At 39.9% G+C, this 17,500-nt stretch overlaps 1 protein-coding gene across 2 annotated transcripts in view; it reads right to left on the reverse strand.

Annotated features, from left to right (window-relative positions):
• Positions 1-6: 6 nt before the first annotated feature.
• LOC106869683 (G-protein coupled receptor 22) overlaps positions 7-17,500 on the reverse strand; it is a 39,254-nt gene continuing 21,760 nt past the window's right edge. For both annotated transcript variants that reach the window (XM_014915511.2, XM_014915512.2), the window contains exon 2: positions 7-1,471. In XM_014915511.2, the coding sequence (XP_014770997.1) occupies positions 223-1,471 (1,249 nt within the window). In that variant the 3' untranslated portion in view covers positions 7-222. The remainder of the gene's footprint in view (positions 1,472-17,500) is intronic.

Here is a 17,500-nt window from a genome sequence, read left to right on the forward strand (position 1 = left end):
GCTTCGCGTGCGGGCGTTCGTAACAATATGTATGTGTGTGTATATATATATATATATATATATATATATATACTGAGATAGGAGAGAGATGGAAGAAGAAGAAGAAGAAGAAGAAGAAGAAGCAGCAGCAGCAGCTGTGTATCTGTCAGGAATTTCTGTTACAGTTTCGTAACTTCTCGTATCCATACATATTTCTGACTGATGTGACCTATCCGTTTCGATTTATTTCTGTTTCACTCCGAGCATTCTTTTAATTTCAGCAATAAAATTTGGGTTCCTGTAGCCGTAGATAATGGGATTTGAACAAGAAGCGATGTAAAAAGTGTGTCGTGCGAACCAATACAAAATTGATGTTGTCGAAGTCGTATTTAATGACCTCATCAGCGAATTTATCATTATGGCGCCAAAGCTAGGCAAAAATGTCACTATAAAAACTACAGTAATCATCATCATCGTTATAGTGGTATGCTTTATCCTGTCGGCTCGTTCTTTTGCTCGTTTTTCGTTGTTCACTTCCCGTAGTTTAGCCCTAATAGGTGCAATACTTTTCGTATATACCTTTGATATTTCATCCGAGGAGACTTTAGATGACATTTCGGTATTAGACAATTCCACTTCCTCTACAGAAAGATTCGAAGGTAATCGATTAGAATCAACAGTTTCTGGTATGTTAAGCCACTTCTGTTGAATTTCATCGGGACAGGGAATGCTTGTAGCACTATTTCTATTTTGTTGTGATTTGACACATTTTGTTTTCTTCATAACCTTCATATGTCGAAGAATTATGGTATACAGAAAAATGAGAAGGGTGAACGTAACCATTGCTAGGAGATTGTAGAAACCAAAGAATCCTAGTTGGTAATAATTAGGATTCTGGTCGTCCTTTGCTGAGCAAAAATATAAATATATACCAGGATAATTAGTTGGTTTCTTAACACTTCCATAATAAAAAAGAGTCATAATTCCCTGTGTTGCACAGAAAATAAAAATACAGGCTATGATGATTTTTGCAGCTCTCATAGTTATTTGAGTCTTCAGTGGTTGGCATACCTTTCTGTATCTCTCTGCTGCAATGGCCAGTAGAAAACCATAGTTACAAAGTCCTGTGAAAACTGCTAAACACAAATGGAACTGACACAGTATATCCCAGGTTGTCATCATAGGGTAAATATTTTGAGCAATACGAGCTGGTGTCACACAAGCACATATTATTAAATCAGCACAAGATAGCATCACGACAAACAGATAAGTTGGTGATAATTTCAAACGAAATCCGTAAACGTAAATAGTTAAAATGTTTCCAACCAAACCTGTGGTCATAGTTAATGCAATTAAAATAGTAAACGGAAGTCTTATCAAAACTTGTTGTCTGTTGAGTTCTTCGATGGTGATATTATATTCCGTACCGTCTGTTAAATTCATATATGATGACATTCTTCTCCAATTTTGGGGTGTATTTTCTCTGTTCAATCTGAATAGGTAAAAATAGAAATAAGAAATATTATCATGAAGCTCCATTATTACTGTGGTGTAGAAAAATTCATAATCAAACTCACGGACTTAAACATACACACAACATAGAGAAAATAGTACTAAAAGGAACTGAACTTACATAGACTACGTTTTACCTTTTACTTGTTTCAGTCATTGGACTGCAGCCATGATGGGTATTGTCCTTAGCGGGTTTAATACTATAGTCCTTATACAACTAGGAAACTACCGTAAAATATTCAGCATAGGATTATAGAAATATCTAACTTAGAGAAAGCTGGGACAAATAACCACAAAGCATGAACAAAATAAAAAAAGAAAAACTGTTTCCTGCCGAAAAATACAAGGGAGAGGCCACAATATCTGCTTTTACTTGGCGAATGCTGCGATCAGCTAAACAGAAAATAAAATAGACAAAGTGGAATCCCAAAGCTAGTTGAGAAATTCGGTGCTCAAAGCAGAGACTGAAGAACTTTTAATTGTGGCACAAGATCACCAAAAACACTTAATAAAAACAGAAATACAATGACTGCAGGATAGAAATAGAGAAGTCAATGCTAATAGACCCGATATAGTTGTCAGAGACAATGAAGAAGGCAAAAAGGCCTCCTAGTGGACATATCAATCCCAATTGATAACAATGTATCGCTAAAAGAAACGGAAAACTCTCGAAATACAAAGATCTGGGAGTAGAAATAAACCAAATGTAGAACCTGAAAACAGTAACAATCCCTATAATAAAAGGTGGATAATGTACGACTGAAAAACATACACACAAATGCATAATCAAAACACCAGGTCTTACGAATATATGTAACATACAGAAAACAGCACTGCTACGCTATGCATCCCACACATCCTACGTAAAACGCTTTCAATACAGTGAAAATAACAACACTAAAACAAGCCACATGACCAGAACAGTTGCAAGTGTAAGTGCAGAGGTACCAAGGATCAACTCCTGGTAGACAAAACGGTACTTAGAGACTGCAAGAGGAGGAAAAGTAACTTAGCCATGTCATGGATCAATTATCGTAAGGCTTGCGGAATGATCCCACATTCTTGGATTATGGAATGTATGCACTTATTGGTATTGCATAGCATGTTGAGCGATTGCTTGGAAAAGTATGGCGAAATGGAGGACGAAACAGACAGCATATGGAAGAAATTTAGGGACAATAAAAATCAGGAGAGGCATCTTCCAAGAGGACTACCTGTTCCCACTGATCTTTATATTGTGCATGATAACACTAGCACTGATTCTGAGGACAGCAATTGCTGGGTATGTATTCGCCAACAAAATGTCAATCACTTGTTATTCATGGATGACTTCAAACTTTATAGTAAAGAGGAATCCCAAGTCAGTTCCCTCGTTGATGCGGTGTATACTTTCAGTACTGATATCAGAATGGAGTTCGGACTGAAAAAGTGTGGTGTGTTAAGTACTTGGGGATATTGGAAATGGGTAACTTGATGGAGAAAAACGACAGAAAAATTAAGGTGGAGTACTTGCGCAGACTGAGATTGGTCCTGAAGTTAAAATTAAACGGACGGAATAAGATTGAAGCGATCAACAACTGGACGGTTTTGCTACTTAGATATGGAGCAGGGGTAATCGCATGGGCAGTAGACGAACAGCTTAGACAGAAAGACAAGGAAGTTGCTGATTAGATGTGAGATACTCCACCCAGAAAGTGACACAGACAGACTGTATGTACCAAGAAAAAGAAGGGAAAGAGGACTTTTTGGATTCGAACACCGTATTAGAGCAGAAGAAAACAACATAGCATGGTATGTAAAAAATGCCACTGAACCACTATTATTGATTTTGCCTCTCTTCAAAACTAACACACCACACTTTTTCAGTCCGAACTCCATTCTGATATCAGCACTGAAAGTATACACCTTAAATTATTATTGGAAGTAAGGTCAGGCTTGCGTAGGATGGAAGATTGCAAAGATAAAGCACTGTACAAGCACTTGAGAATGAATGAAACTGAAAGAGGTAAAGAAAAGAAAGCATGAACAATTTCATTGGGATGTTGAAGATAAGACAGGCAGAGAAAAAAGATGGCTTTGTTTCCAAGGTAGCTCCAGGCTACATGAATTTATACTGTCTATTCTGAGCAAGGCCAAGTCAGATTAAGGTATAGAAGCGGAAAAGGCTATTTACAGTGATTTCATTGGCGAGAATGAGATGGATGTTCCGTTCCCGGGGGTATATGTGGATGTTTCCACGAGCAGTTTTTTGCACAATCTTTTGTTGATGTCTCTCTTGAAAGAACCTACTCCTTCAGAATATTTAGATTTTATGGTGTTGCATGTGTTTTGTGATGCTCTGCTGACTTGGTATTTTTGTTGTCGTGATGAAGTCAGTGTGTGTGTGTGTGTGTGTGTGAGTGTGTGCGCGCGTATGTGCGTGTGTGTGTGCGTGGTTGTATGTGTTCCATTACTTATTTATTGTTCATGTTTATTGCTGTGTAGTTGAAAATGTTTGATTTTTCATGGTGTTGGGACGTACAATCTGAGAGCTGTTTGTGAATTGGGTTGTGCTTGTGATGGCGGTGTCTGTGACATTGGTGGTGGTGAGGGTAGTGATGGGGATGATGTTGTTGCTGATGGTATTGGTGTGGCTGTTGTTGCGCGGGGTAGTTGTGTATTTAGTTTTAAAGACGTCTCTCTACTCTGGTCATAGCCGCCACTTTATCGTGTTGATGCCGGTGTTATTTTGCTTTTTTTAATTTTGTTTGATCTACCGATCATTTGACATTTAAGCTCTTCGTCATCCCCCTCACTGTACGTCATGTCTGATTGCTCCGAACACGGGAGAGACAAGTAGTACGGAGTTGTTTTGCTGTTTTTCTGTTGTTAAATCTTTAAAAAAATTTTTTTAGGGATTCTGATGCATTGTTTTTTTCTGCTCTCTGGTGTATGGAAGCCATAGATGTTGGGGATTTCTTTGTTCTGTTTTCTGCCGTTGCTTCTACTGTTGTTTTTGTTGTTGCTGCTGCTGTTGTCTGTGGTACTGTCATTGCAGTAACTGCTACTTCTGTTACTGTTGCTTTTGCAGCTGTAGTGGTCATCTGCTTCTGCTCGTGTTGTGGTGGTGTTGGCAAATTTGGATGGGAGTGGGGGGGATGACTTCTCTCTTTTGTTGTGGGCAGAAATCTCTGAACTGATTTGAGTCCCCGCACAAGTGACATCTTGACTTTCTGTCCTCAGCCACATGAAGCTTTGTGCCATCTTGACTCTCTGTTCTCAACAACCATGTGAAGCTTTGTGCACTCCGGTAGACTTATGAAGTTCGGGATGGCCTCTACTCGTGACTGGTTTGCTTGCATGCTCAGTCCTAACCAGTTCTGCTTCTGGATTCTATGTTCACAGAACTGTGGTTTTCTCTTCTACGTAGAAGACAATCTCAGCTACCAACCAGTAGATGTTTATTTCTGGTGGTATATTTAGTATTCTTACTTTAAATACCCTTTGACCAAGGTGAATGTGGATGAGGATGAGTTCGTCACTCGTTAGGGTAACTGTAGAATAATTTTTGACTGCAGCTGAGGCGAATCTCACTGGCTATAAAGGTTTTGCTCTTCCAAATTGGTTTTAACATACTTCAACTTGCTGGTGTGTTGTCAGCTCTACTTCCCTACTCTTTGCTCCAATTGTTTTATGTAGAACTAGCCGAAAATTAGTTTCATATTGGACATTTCTTGAAATATTTAGTACCACATTTTTCTCACATTCCTCCAACATACATTTAACTCTCTTGAATCCACTTTCGTTTATAAAGATGTCTTTATTTACTTGTCGGGTCGCTTCCACGAAATCGCTAAGAGTGGGTTTGAATGGTTCGTTTTCTTTGTTGTCTTTTTCGTTAAAGATGTAGGTGGAAGTGGTGGGTTTGCTATTTATGACTTGGCTGTTCTCTTCGGATGACCGGCTGTTCCCTTCAGCGGACGAACATTTCTCTTTCACTATCATTTTTTAGCAAAACATGAGGGGCAACTTAGCCTAAACAAACATCAAGATAGACTCTAAATGCTACAGATGGTGAGAGTCTAACCAGCGCCTCAAGATCGGGGTTTGTTTATCTATGTAACGATAACAAATGCACAATGTATAAGAATGTGTGACAATATAGATAACAGCAGACTTACGGGAGCGATGTGCAACACATGTCGATAGATGAATAACAATAAAAACAAAAACAATAATAATGACAACAGCAATAATAATCCTTTCTACTACAAGCACAGGACCTGAAATTTGGTGGGAAGGGGCCAGTCGATTAGATCTACCTCAGTATGCAACTGGTAATTAATTTACCGAAAGGATGGAAGGCAAAGTCGACCTCGACGGAATTTGAACTCAGATCGTAGCGACGGGCGAAATACCGCTAAGCATTTCGTCCAGCAATACTACTACTACTACTACTACTACTACTACTACTACTACTACTACTACTACTACTACTACTACTAATAATAATAATAATAATAATAATAATAATAATAATAATAACCCCAGTGTCACTTTGATGGCATGCACTGCTCTCTCAATCAATAATAATAATAATAATAATAATAATAATAATAATAATAATAATAATACAGAGCTTACTAGCGATTGTTAAACAATTCAGTGCTGACATTAGGATGCAATTTGGCCTCAAGCTACCTTTGTCATTGGAAAAATGACAGAAGCATCCAATGTTAATCTTGACCCACAGAATTTCACAAAGGAGTTAGAACCAGCAGAGAGTTATAAATACCTAGGGGTATTTGAAGGGGATGGAATCAAACATTCAATGATGAGGGAAAGGGTCAGAAGAGAATGTTATCGTAGTGTAAGAGTAATACTCACGACAGAGCTGAATGCAAGAAACAGGATCAAAGCGATCACTACTTTAGCCATACCGGTCGTGACTTGCAGTTTCAATATCATTAACTGGTCAATTACTAAAATATGTAATCGTGACAGAAAATACGAAAATTGTTGACAACGCATAGAATGCACCACCCTAAGGCAGATATAGAACGACTTTACCTGCCAAGAAAAGAGGGACTATTGGACTGTTTTTGAAGACTTTCTTCTTGTGTCTTGCCCCCGTGAGGGGAAGCTTGCATTATGGCAAGCTCAAATATGGAGATATTATTGAGTGAAGAAGAAGTAGAAAAAATGTTGAAAAACATTCATAGAAACTGATGAAGATGATAATACCCCACCGAGACCATCGACGTCAAGAAGAAACATTGAAGCTGCAAGTTTAATTACAAAAGGAAAAATAGAAGAAAACAATGAGAAGAAAAAACGAAAAAAATAGATTTGCTGCTGCGGCAGGTACAAAAGCTAAAATTCTGGACCTGAACAATTTATATAAACACAAGGAAATACTTTCGAAGGAGGGGAATGAAGTTAAAGTAGACCCTCCAAAAGAAATCCAACAAGAGGTAGAGAAGAAAACTCTAATTTTTACAAAGTGGAAGAAAAGAAAATAGATTACGTCGTAGAAAGTGAAATTGAGAAATGTTTAAAGCCTATATGGCACCTCGTAAAGTACGTAAACAGAGGTAGGCGGTATGCAACCGTCGAAGTAAGAATGGAGTCAGAAGAAGCAGCTCGACTCCATTCAGTCGACCCGTTAAAAACAGAAGTGGTGGTGCTTCTGCCCATATATATGGGCAGAAAAACGTCAAGGGTTACAATAAGTAACATTCCCCCTGAGGTGGACCCAGAGTGGCTCGTCGTGGCAGTTACTATGGGCCTAGAAGATAGAATATCTGTATTGGAAGCTGCTGTGATGGAGCCACGCAACTGGCATGGCCAGAGCCTGCGAATTGTGATACAAACGGAACAGACCACGCTGGAACAAATAACAGAGATTATCGAGGTTGGTGAGACCCGACTAGTGGTCGTGGTAGAGGGTCGCCAACCTCGTTACTTCCAGTGTGGTAAAAAGGGCCTCGTCAGAGCGGACTGCAAGGAAACTGAAAACAAGAAAACAAAGGAGGTAGAAGAGATTACAGTAACGCCGGCGGAACAAACACCTGTACCAAATGAAAAAGCAGGCGAGCGGTGTGAAATAGTAAACTACAAGAGGAAAATGAATCCACCCTCCCCTGAAAAGTAAAAGAAAAAAATAAGTGAACTAAGACGATTTAAAAAATCAAGAAAGAGACAAGAAGAAAACTGCTACATGGCGGTTCGCAGCTCGAATCGAGATCTAGTGAACCGGCTGGCAGTGCTTCATGCAGAAAAAATAGACAACCCAGAAAGCTTGAATGGATTTCACATCTTTAAGACTGATAAGAAAAACTATAAAATATTGGCAAACGAATTTCGTGAGAATGTAGGCCCTATCAGATTGGACATTACTGATAATCTATATGAGGGCCTCATCACTCCGACAACGCGAGCCCGAGAAAAAGAAAAGGAGGCGGATAACCCTCCGCCTCCAGACATCGACTGAGGTAAGTCACTTTAATGGCTGTTCACGTAGGATGTATAAATGTACGTGGTCTCGCGTCAAGCTGGAAACAAGGACGTTTCCTAAATGACGTCTGGACACAAGGTTTAGATGTCATTGTTGCTACTGAAACTCGGTTAAAGGGGTCAAGGGATCTGATCCCGCTCCTGAGTGGCTATGAGAGGTTCGCTTCTCCAGGCCCGCCGGGTGGCGGGGTGGGGTCTTGGTCCTACTTAAAAGAAACCGAGTTTCAGAGAAAAAGTTGATTTTTTTCTGACCCAGAAGGTAGGCTGGTCGTTTTAGATCTGACGTTCAGTTGTGGTAAGGAAATCAGGCTGGTTGCTGTTTATGCACCTAATTCAAGTCAGATTGATTATTACCGAGAATTGGAGGAGTTTCTAGGCACGTCACGTTCAGTAGTTGTGTTACGAGACTTTAACACTATTTTCAATGCGCGAGTGGATAGTGTTGGCTCGAATCTTAATAGAAAACCGAACATAGGCTTCCGGAGTCTACTAAGTCACTTTCAGCTAGTAGATCCCTACAGACTAGAATTCCCGAACGCTCCATTGTGGACATGGTCAAATAGCGAAGGGTCTTCTAGGTCTTACATAGATAGGATACTTATTAGAAAATTTGATAAAGAAATACTTACGCGTCCACAATTCCACTTGGTCAGTTACAGTGACCAGAAGACGGTAACTTGTAAACTGCACATAGATAAGATATATAGTAAGGGTTCCGGCTACTGTAAACTCAATAAGTCCCTTTTTGCGATTGAGGAGTATAGGAGCCGGATTAAGTTACTAGTACAGAGGGCGTTAACCGGTTCCATTACCAACAACAAATGGTGGTACACCCTCAAAAGAGCCATTAAATTCGAGTCTATTAGATATAGCATAGGATTAGTGGCTAGAGGGCGTAGGAAAGAAAATGAATTAGTTAAGGCCCTAGAGGAAGCCACGACAGCTGGCGACGCATCCCAGGTGAAGGTGAAAAGACTGGAATAAAACCAGCACCTCGAACCCAAACACATGAGGTGTATCGTCAGAGCTAGACTTCGTGCAATGGGGAGCGAGGGAATCAAGGCCGCTGGATGGGCACGAGTTGTAGAAGCTCAACGTGGAAATGATTCCATAATTCGAGCTGTGGTGAATGCGCAAGGTGACTTGATAAACGAACCCGAGGAGATGTGTCGGACTTTTCAGGAGCACTTCACCCAGCTTTTCGTGGGGAGCGATGGGTCGGATTGCAGGATGGACCTTACGGACTTCCTCACCGGTCTGCCGCGTCTCTCGGGACAAGATGCGGAGAGTTGTGAAGGGTCGATCACACCTGAGAAAGTTATTGAGGTCATAGCGGACTGCGGCGGTGGTAAGGCGCCGGGTTTCGATGGTCTTTCCTACGAGCTATATAAAAGTATGCCAGACTTGTTTGGGAACATACTGGCTAGCGTTTATGCGAACTGGCAGCAGAATGGGTTTATCCCCAGATCTGTTCGCCGGAGAGTTGTGACGCTTGTCAGGAAGGACCCGGACAAGGGGGATAATATAGATAATTTCAGGCCCATCACTCTGCTGAACGCAGAGATGAAGATTTTGGCCAAAGTGTTAGCAAAAAGATTGAGACGTGTCGCGGATGGCCTGATCAGAGGGGCACAAACTTGTGCAGTCCCCGGCAGAACCATCCAGGATAATCTTCATCTTATACGCTACACTGTAGAAGGGTATGGAAAAAATCTGGCAAGGGCGGAGCACTGGTCCATTTAGACCAAGCTAAAGTATTCGATAGAGTGGACCATCGGTACCTGATTTCTGTTCTCGCGCGGTTCGGACTGGGTCTTGGTTTCCTCAGATGGATTATACAGTTGTACGACAACATCGATTCGATCGTTCAGGTGAACAACTGTTTCTCAAAGTTGTTCTGCATCAAACGGTCGGTTCGCCAAGGGTGCCTGCTCTCTCCGCTTTTGTATGTGATGGCCTTGGAACCATTACTGAGAAAGCTGAGCGGTATCTCGACGAATCCAGGAGGTGGAGGATCAGTTACAGCATACGCAGACGACATCACTATCATCGTGACCAAGATGGAACACCTGCATCAAGTAGATGAAACCATTAAGGTTTACGAGACGGTGGCAGGAGCAAAAATTAACCGGGAAAAGAGTTGGTTGGCTTGCAACTCGGCACCTGGAGGGGCAAGTCGATGCCTTCGAATAGCGTCGTAGGACGCTGGACGGAGGGCCCAATTAAGTTGCTAGGAATCTGGGTTGGCCCAGATCTCCTGATAGAAAAGAACTGGTCTGAGGTTTCGATCAAGGTGACCCACACAGTCAGGACCTGGTCTTGCCGGTGGCTATCCTTGAAAGGGAGGGTGGAGGTGGCCAATGTGCTTATCGCATCGGTCATCGTTTACCGCCTTTCCGTCGTGCCTTGTCCAGATTCGTGGTTAAACAAGTTGGAGAGGAAGATCTTTCGCTTTTTGTGGAAGAACTCCGCTCCACTTTAAGACGTTCTATCTGCTGTCAAAAGCCGTTAAAGGGTGGGTTAGGAATGCTTTGGTTGTTGATGTGCAAGCATGCGCTGAGGTTGAGGCATCTCTGGCTCTACCTGGATGGTGAACGGGTGTGGTCTTTTGCTAGACGGATGTTCCCCAGCTTTACTAGTTTTGGTGGTAGACTCGATTCGCCGAAGATGGAAGTTGGGTACCTGGTATACGGAGTGCCGCAAGGCGCTTCTCCAGTTCTGCAACGCAGGCAATGTCAGTGGTTTCGGTACCACCGCGGCTTTCTATAGTAGGTTGGTAGAGGTTGGAAATGACGATGCCCTGGGAATAATGATGCCCTGGGAAGGACCCTGGTTAGACAGCCTGTTCCGAAGAACGTTCGGGTCGAAGACACTGGATAACTTCCAAGTCTTTGGTCTGGCAGTGTTACCGAGGAGCCCTACTCGTTCGAGATAAACTCATGAGACACGGTCACCCGGGGCCGACGGCCTGTCCAAGATTGTTTTCTCGTAGTAGTAGCAATTGCGAGAGAGGTGATATGGAAGTCGAGAATGAAAGGTATCGTGACAAACATCTGCGCCTTTTCACTTGAAAAGGAAGGTGTAGCTGGAAAGGAGGTGTTTGTCAGAGAGTGAGTTTAAAAAACGATGGACGCGTGTAGCACGCATGTTGGGAGTGAAAAGCTCTGCGTGAGCACGCTTGTGTGACTACCAATAAGTCGGTGTTAAAGACAGGGCTCGTGGGGTCGGAGCATACCTGTTTTGAACACCTCATCGTGTGATTTATTGTTTGTAATTTATTATTTGTAATTTCTTGTGTTGTAATTCATTCGATTTCATTGGATATGTAAAATTTTATTATATCATCCGTTTGTATGTGACCCCGATCACATTATATTGTCCCCTCTATGTTGACTCGCATGGGTAATAAAAAAACAGATCCCAATGGTAGTCATGGAGTGTGAAGGTAGGGGTGCGGACCGTACTTGTAATGCTGTGTGTGTATTGTCTGGGTAATGAAAATATTTACTTGCGCGCATACATATCGATAGGTCTTGGGGAGTCAATACGCAAAAGTTTTGAAACACTGGTTAGGTTATTTTTTAGAAAGATGACTCATCTCAAAGCAGCTGTAGAAAATTTAGTAATAGTAATAAATAGTTTATCCTTATCTAATACAAGTCAAAGTTAACAAATTCCCCATTCAAAATAGTTACAAAGTAGTAGAAATAATGATAATAAGTTCTACGCAGGAATTTTAAAATGAATAGCATGAGACCTTTTGGTTATCTCTTCTCTTAAATTTCGGCCTTCCTTTAGTATTCCTGTTGTTTTAGATCGATGTATAGAATAAGGTATATATGTAAGTATACTGTAATGTGTTAATATGTATGTATAATACATGATATGAGGGAGATAATATAAGACACGGGAGATTATATAACATAAGAGAGATAATCAGAGAAAGATTTGAAAGATTTCGTCTAAAGTAAAGTAAATATAACAAAAAACAATCCATAATCCTTGTCCAGTACCGGATCTATCCCCAAATCTAATCAGTTCGTGCCAGTCACGAGGCCAAATAAGTTTCATCCGAATTTATCCAGCGGTTCTTGAGATATCTTGTCCACGAACAAAGACAACCGAAAACAATACACTCGCCTTCGTTAACACGGAAGTAATAATAATAATAATAATGATAATAATGATAATAATAATAATAATAATACTCTTCTTTTAATTTTGACTCTATATCTTCAGGAGGAGTTACCTCAATCCTTTCTATATTAACCAAAATGAAGTAGATTGACAAATTTATTTTTTGAACCAGTGGAAGACACGCGAGATGTCGAAATATTGTTCACAAGATAGCAAATGGCACTCTTCTTTTAATTTTGACTCTATATCTTCAGGAGGAGTTACCTCAATCCTTTCTATATTAATAATAATAATAATAATAATAATAATAATAATAATAATAATAATAATAATAATAATAATAATAATAATAATAGATATTTTGACATCTCGTGTGTCTTCAACAGGTTCAAAACAATAAGTAGATTTTGTCAATCCACTTCATTTTGGTTAATATATAAAGGATTGAGGTATCTCCTCCAGAAGATATAGATCCCATGTACCTTTTATCAGTTGAAAGCAGAAGGCTCACAAAGGCTTGTTTCTCCACAAACGAAACAATGTGGATTTTTGCCCTCAGTTATTATGTGTATTACCGTCCCGTTTTGGAGACGGATGTGGATCGAGATTCTTTTTACATTTTGTGGCCTGATCTGGAGAAATATCTCCAGGTCAACCCCGAACCAGTCCTTTCTGGCAGATTTTGTCACCTCTATCGGAACGGTATCTGATCCTTGCTAGATTACGCATCCCAGAAGACACCACATATCAAGTCCTGGATGAATCCTGGGAATGTGGAAATGTGCTATTCTTTTTCCCATGTGGGAGGGGTACATAATGACCTTGCTGGTTTTGCAATGGAACATTGAGTGCTTCTTAGCGAGGGCTTCTGATTTAAAATGCACTGAAATGATACCGTATTGTCTGCTCCTCGCTATGTACTCGGTGTCATCCCTGATGCATGTTAGCGCAACTTCAATATCTGCTTGTGCTATTAAAGTCGCTCTTCTGAGATGCATCTGAAAAGCACCTGAAGAAGATACTACAGGGGAAATAATTATAGACCAGCCCAGGGCTGATGAAAATGCAATAATGATTGAAAGAGTTAATGTAACTGATAAGCAAAGGGAAATACTCTGTGATCCAACCATAAAGTCTAAGGCAGATGAAAATCAAATTGATGAAGAAAGTTACACAGAAACTGACCCAACAAAACCACATGATCTAAAAAATCAAACCATGATTGACTGGCTGAAAATCAAAGAAACCAGTAGGAATGAATGCGACACTCTCCCCAAAATTCGCAATTCTAACCAAAAACCTGAAAATAAGTAGTAAAATCCGCCTTGCACTTAAGGATATAATTTCAGCTAACGATGTTGATATTACAGATCTCAACCACCTGTACTATGCATCCGCGAAAGTCTCAACGATTTTATGTGGTGAAAAGATTGGAAAACAACACTGCCACAAAAAGCCTTCTTAGCAAGAGCGTATTCAACACCAAATTCAGCTACATATGTCTTACATAGAATGTTAAAAAAAACTTAAGTTTGACAAAAGTATCAAACCAACAAAAACCGAAAATTAAATAAAAAATATAATATGAAAACCATATTTGACATCGATTCCATCAAGCAAAAGGTATGTGCTAAAGCCGCCGGCACAGCAAGGTATGAAAAGCTCGTTAGATTCTTCAAGGACAAGAACTTGTTCAAGAATAACCCAAAATTTTTTTACAGGAAGATAGAGAAAATACCAGTTACAGTAAAGTCTGTCCCGTCAAAAAGAGAAGTGCAGGAATTTTGAAATAAAAGTTGGGCCGAAGAAACAATACACAATGAACAGGCGCTTTGGATTGATAGAATATCTACAGACTTAGACTCCTTAGGGAGGTATCAAAGTAGAAGATGTAGGATCTGCTCTCAGGAGGTCAAGCAAATGGAAACCTCCAGAAAAGGACAAAATTCCTAATTTCTGGTTGGATGCCTTCCCAGAAAGCCATGGACTTCTAACAAAACTTTACAACATTGTTTTGTAACAACCTACTATGATTTCCTCTTGGATAGTTAATGGTGTAAATTCTTTCTTCTAAAAATGAAGAAATAAAAGAACAAAAAAATTATTGACCCATAACCCGCTTAACAACAATGCATAAAATTCTAACATCTGTCTTCACTGAATATACCTATAGTTTCTTAATAGAAAGTGGGATATTCCCTAATGAGCAAAAAGGATGTAAACGTGGGTCTTATGGTTGCAAAGAGCAGCTACTCATCAATAAGATGATCTCGGAAGATTGTCACAAACGACACAAAATGTGTCGATAACTTGGATAAACTATAAAAAGCTTTTAATAATCTACCACATAGCTGGATTTTAAAATGTCTGGAAAGGTATAAAATAGCACCTACACTGCGAAACTTTTTATCTGTAAGTATGAGATCATGGAGAACCACACTGACTTTGAACAGTGACAATGAATCTCTTAATGCTGAAGATGCAGGAATTTTATGTTAACCTTGACCAGCAGAATGCCACCAATGAGTTAGAATCAGCAGGTAGCTACAAATACCTAGGAGGTTTTGAAGGGGGCGGAATCAAACATTCAGTGATGAGGGAAAGGATCAGTGATGAGGGAAAGGATCAGTGATGAGGGAAAGGATCAGCGATGAGGGAAAGGATCAGTGATGAGGGAAAGGATCAGTGATGAGGGAAAGGATCAGTGATGAGGGAAAGGATCAGAAGAGAATGTTATCGCAGGGTAAGAGCAATACCCAAAACGGTCGTGACTTACAGTTTCAATATCATTAACTGGTCAATTACTGGAATATGTAATCTTGACAGAAAAATACGAAAATTATTGACAATGCATAGAATGCACCACCTTAAGGCAAATATAGAACAACTTTATCTGCCAAGAAAAGAGGGAGGCCGTGGACTTTTACAACTGGAATTAACAATGAAGATTCCCACAATTGGCCTAGACACCTACCTGAAAAACTTTGATGACTGGATGCTAAAATTTGTCTCAAAACATGAAAACAAGAAAGCATCATACTCAGTAAGTGAATTCCAAATACAACAAATTCCAGAATTAGACGTACTAGAAACAAGCACAGAAAAAGCTAAGTGTATGAAAACCCGTGCTAAAACTGCTGCCTTAAATATTCTTACTGATAAATAGCAAGAAAAACCTCTCAATGGCAAATACCCAAAGAGAGCGAATAATGCCGATATTGACAAGGCCCTTATCTATCAATGATGAGTGGCTTCTGGTTTGAAATCAGAAACAGAAGGGTTTACAATAATAGACCAAGATCAATGCCAACCTATAAGGAACTACCAGGCCAATATATTAAAGAATGGCTGCTACCCAACATGTCGTGTATGTCAACAACAAAAGTAAACCATTGATCATGTTTTCCCCCATATGCAGTCTTCTTGGGCCTATAGAGTATCTCAACAGGCATGATAGAGCAGTAGCAGCACAATATATTCACCTGGTAATTTGAAAAAAACCTGTGCCGCCCCATGATAAAAACTGATGGGAACACAAATCACCTCCAGTACTTGAAAATGATCATATTTCACTCCTCTGGAACTTCACCATTCAAACTGACAGAAAGATAGATGCAAATAAGCCATAAGATATATTCAAAGACTTCAGACCAAAATTATGCCTCCTCATTGATATGATTGTCCCAATCGATATAAATGTATGTCAAGATCTACCAAAAACTGAGTAAGTATAAAGGTCTTGAAATAGAAATTGGTAAAATGTGAAACCTCAAAACTAAAACAATACCTGTTCTCATAGCTGCCCTGGGAATGATAGCAAAAGGTGCTGATTGCTACCTAGCTCAGATACCAGAAAGCCCCAAAATGAAAGAAATTCAAAAGATATTGCGCATGGGAACTGCCCAAATCCTACGTAAAATACTGTCTATGTAATCTCAAATTTTAAAACAAACTTATAATTTTCTTATGTCTTCTTAAACATTCCCTAGAACAATACTATGTACAAAACCAAATATATGACACCCTAGGCATAACACCAACATGAACTTCTAACTTGTTGTCTCTTGAGGTCTCTGTGTAAGACTTGGATCCAACTTGTATAAATACAAAGCAAAAGGCAAACATATAATGATAATAATAATCCTTTCTACTAAAGGCACAAGGCCTAAAAGTTTTGGGGAAGGAACTAGTCGATTCCATCGACCCCAATGTTTCACTGGTACTTATTTTATCGACCCCAAAACGATGAAAGGCAAAATCGACCTCGGCGGAATTTGAACTTAGAACGTAGCGGCAGACGAAACAAGCATTTTGCTCGGTGAGGTAGCGATTCTGTCAGTCCACCGCCTTAATAATAATAATAATAACAATAATAATAATAATAATAATAATAATAACAATAATAATAATAATAATAATAATAATAATAATAATAATAATAATAATAATAATAGTAATGACTAATGCAGAACTTGACAGCCTAATCCAGTCTGTGCGGATTTTCTCTAATGATATTAAGGTCGAGTTTGGACTCTCAAAATGTGCTACGATGGTGATGAGACGAGGAAAGCTTGCCAGGACAGAAGACATATAACTACCAAGTGGTGAAATGATGAAGGCAATTCAACCTCAATCCAGCTATAAATACATGGGAATACTTGAGGCAGATGGAATCAAACATCACGACATGAAGGAAAAGACAAAAAGAGAATACCTGCAGCAAGTGAGAAGAATATTGACTTCAAAACTGAATGCCAGAAACATAATTTCGGCAATAAACTCGCACAAAATCGCAGTATCTCATTATGGCGCTGGAATCCTGAAGTGGACAGAAGAGGAGCTAAAGGAGATGGACAGGAAGTCAAGCAAGCTCCTAACGATGCATGGAGCCCATCATCCTCGTTCAGACACTGATCGCCTATAAATGAAGAGAGCAAATGGAGGAAGGGGACTGATAGCTGTGGAAGACTGCGTGCGTATCGATACCTAGGCCAAAGATACCTAGGCCAAAGTAAGGAAACCTTGCTAGTGAGTTAGGAACGAGGAGGTATTGAAAGTAGAGAAAAAAGGAAACTCATAGGAAGAAGTGCAAAAAGGACAAGAAGAAGCATTTAGGAACAAGGGACTACACAATCAATTCTATGTAGCCGCAACAGAAGTTGCTGGCAAAACATACGTGGGATTGGCTGATGAAAAGAACCTTAAAAAAAAGAGACCGAAAGCACTATACTGGCGGCGCAGGACCAAGCTCTGACCACGAACTAGAGGTTCAACATTAGGAATGAGTAAGTGTCTCAGCTGTGTCGCATCTGCAATAGAGTGGTTGAACCCAATGCCTATATCACGAACGAATGCACTAGACTTGCCCAAAACCACA

This window comes from Octopus bimaculoides, chromosome 11 (assembly GCF_001194135.2).
Source record: "Octopus bimaculoides isolate UCB-OBI-ISO-001 chromosome 11, ASM119413v2, whole genome shotgun sequence".
Taxonomy (NCBI): Eukaryota; Metazoa; Mollusca; class Cephalopoda; order Octopoda; family Octopodidae; genus Octopus; species Octopus bimaculoides.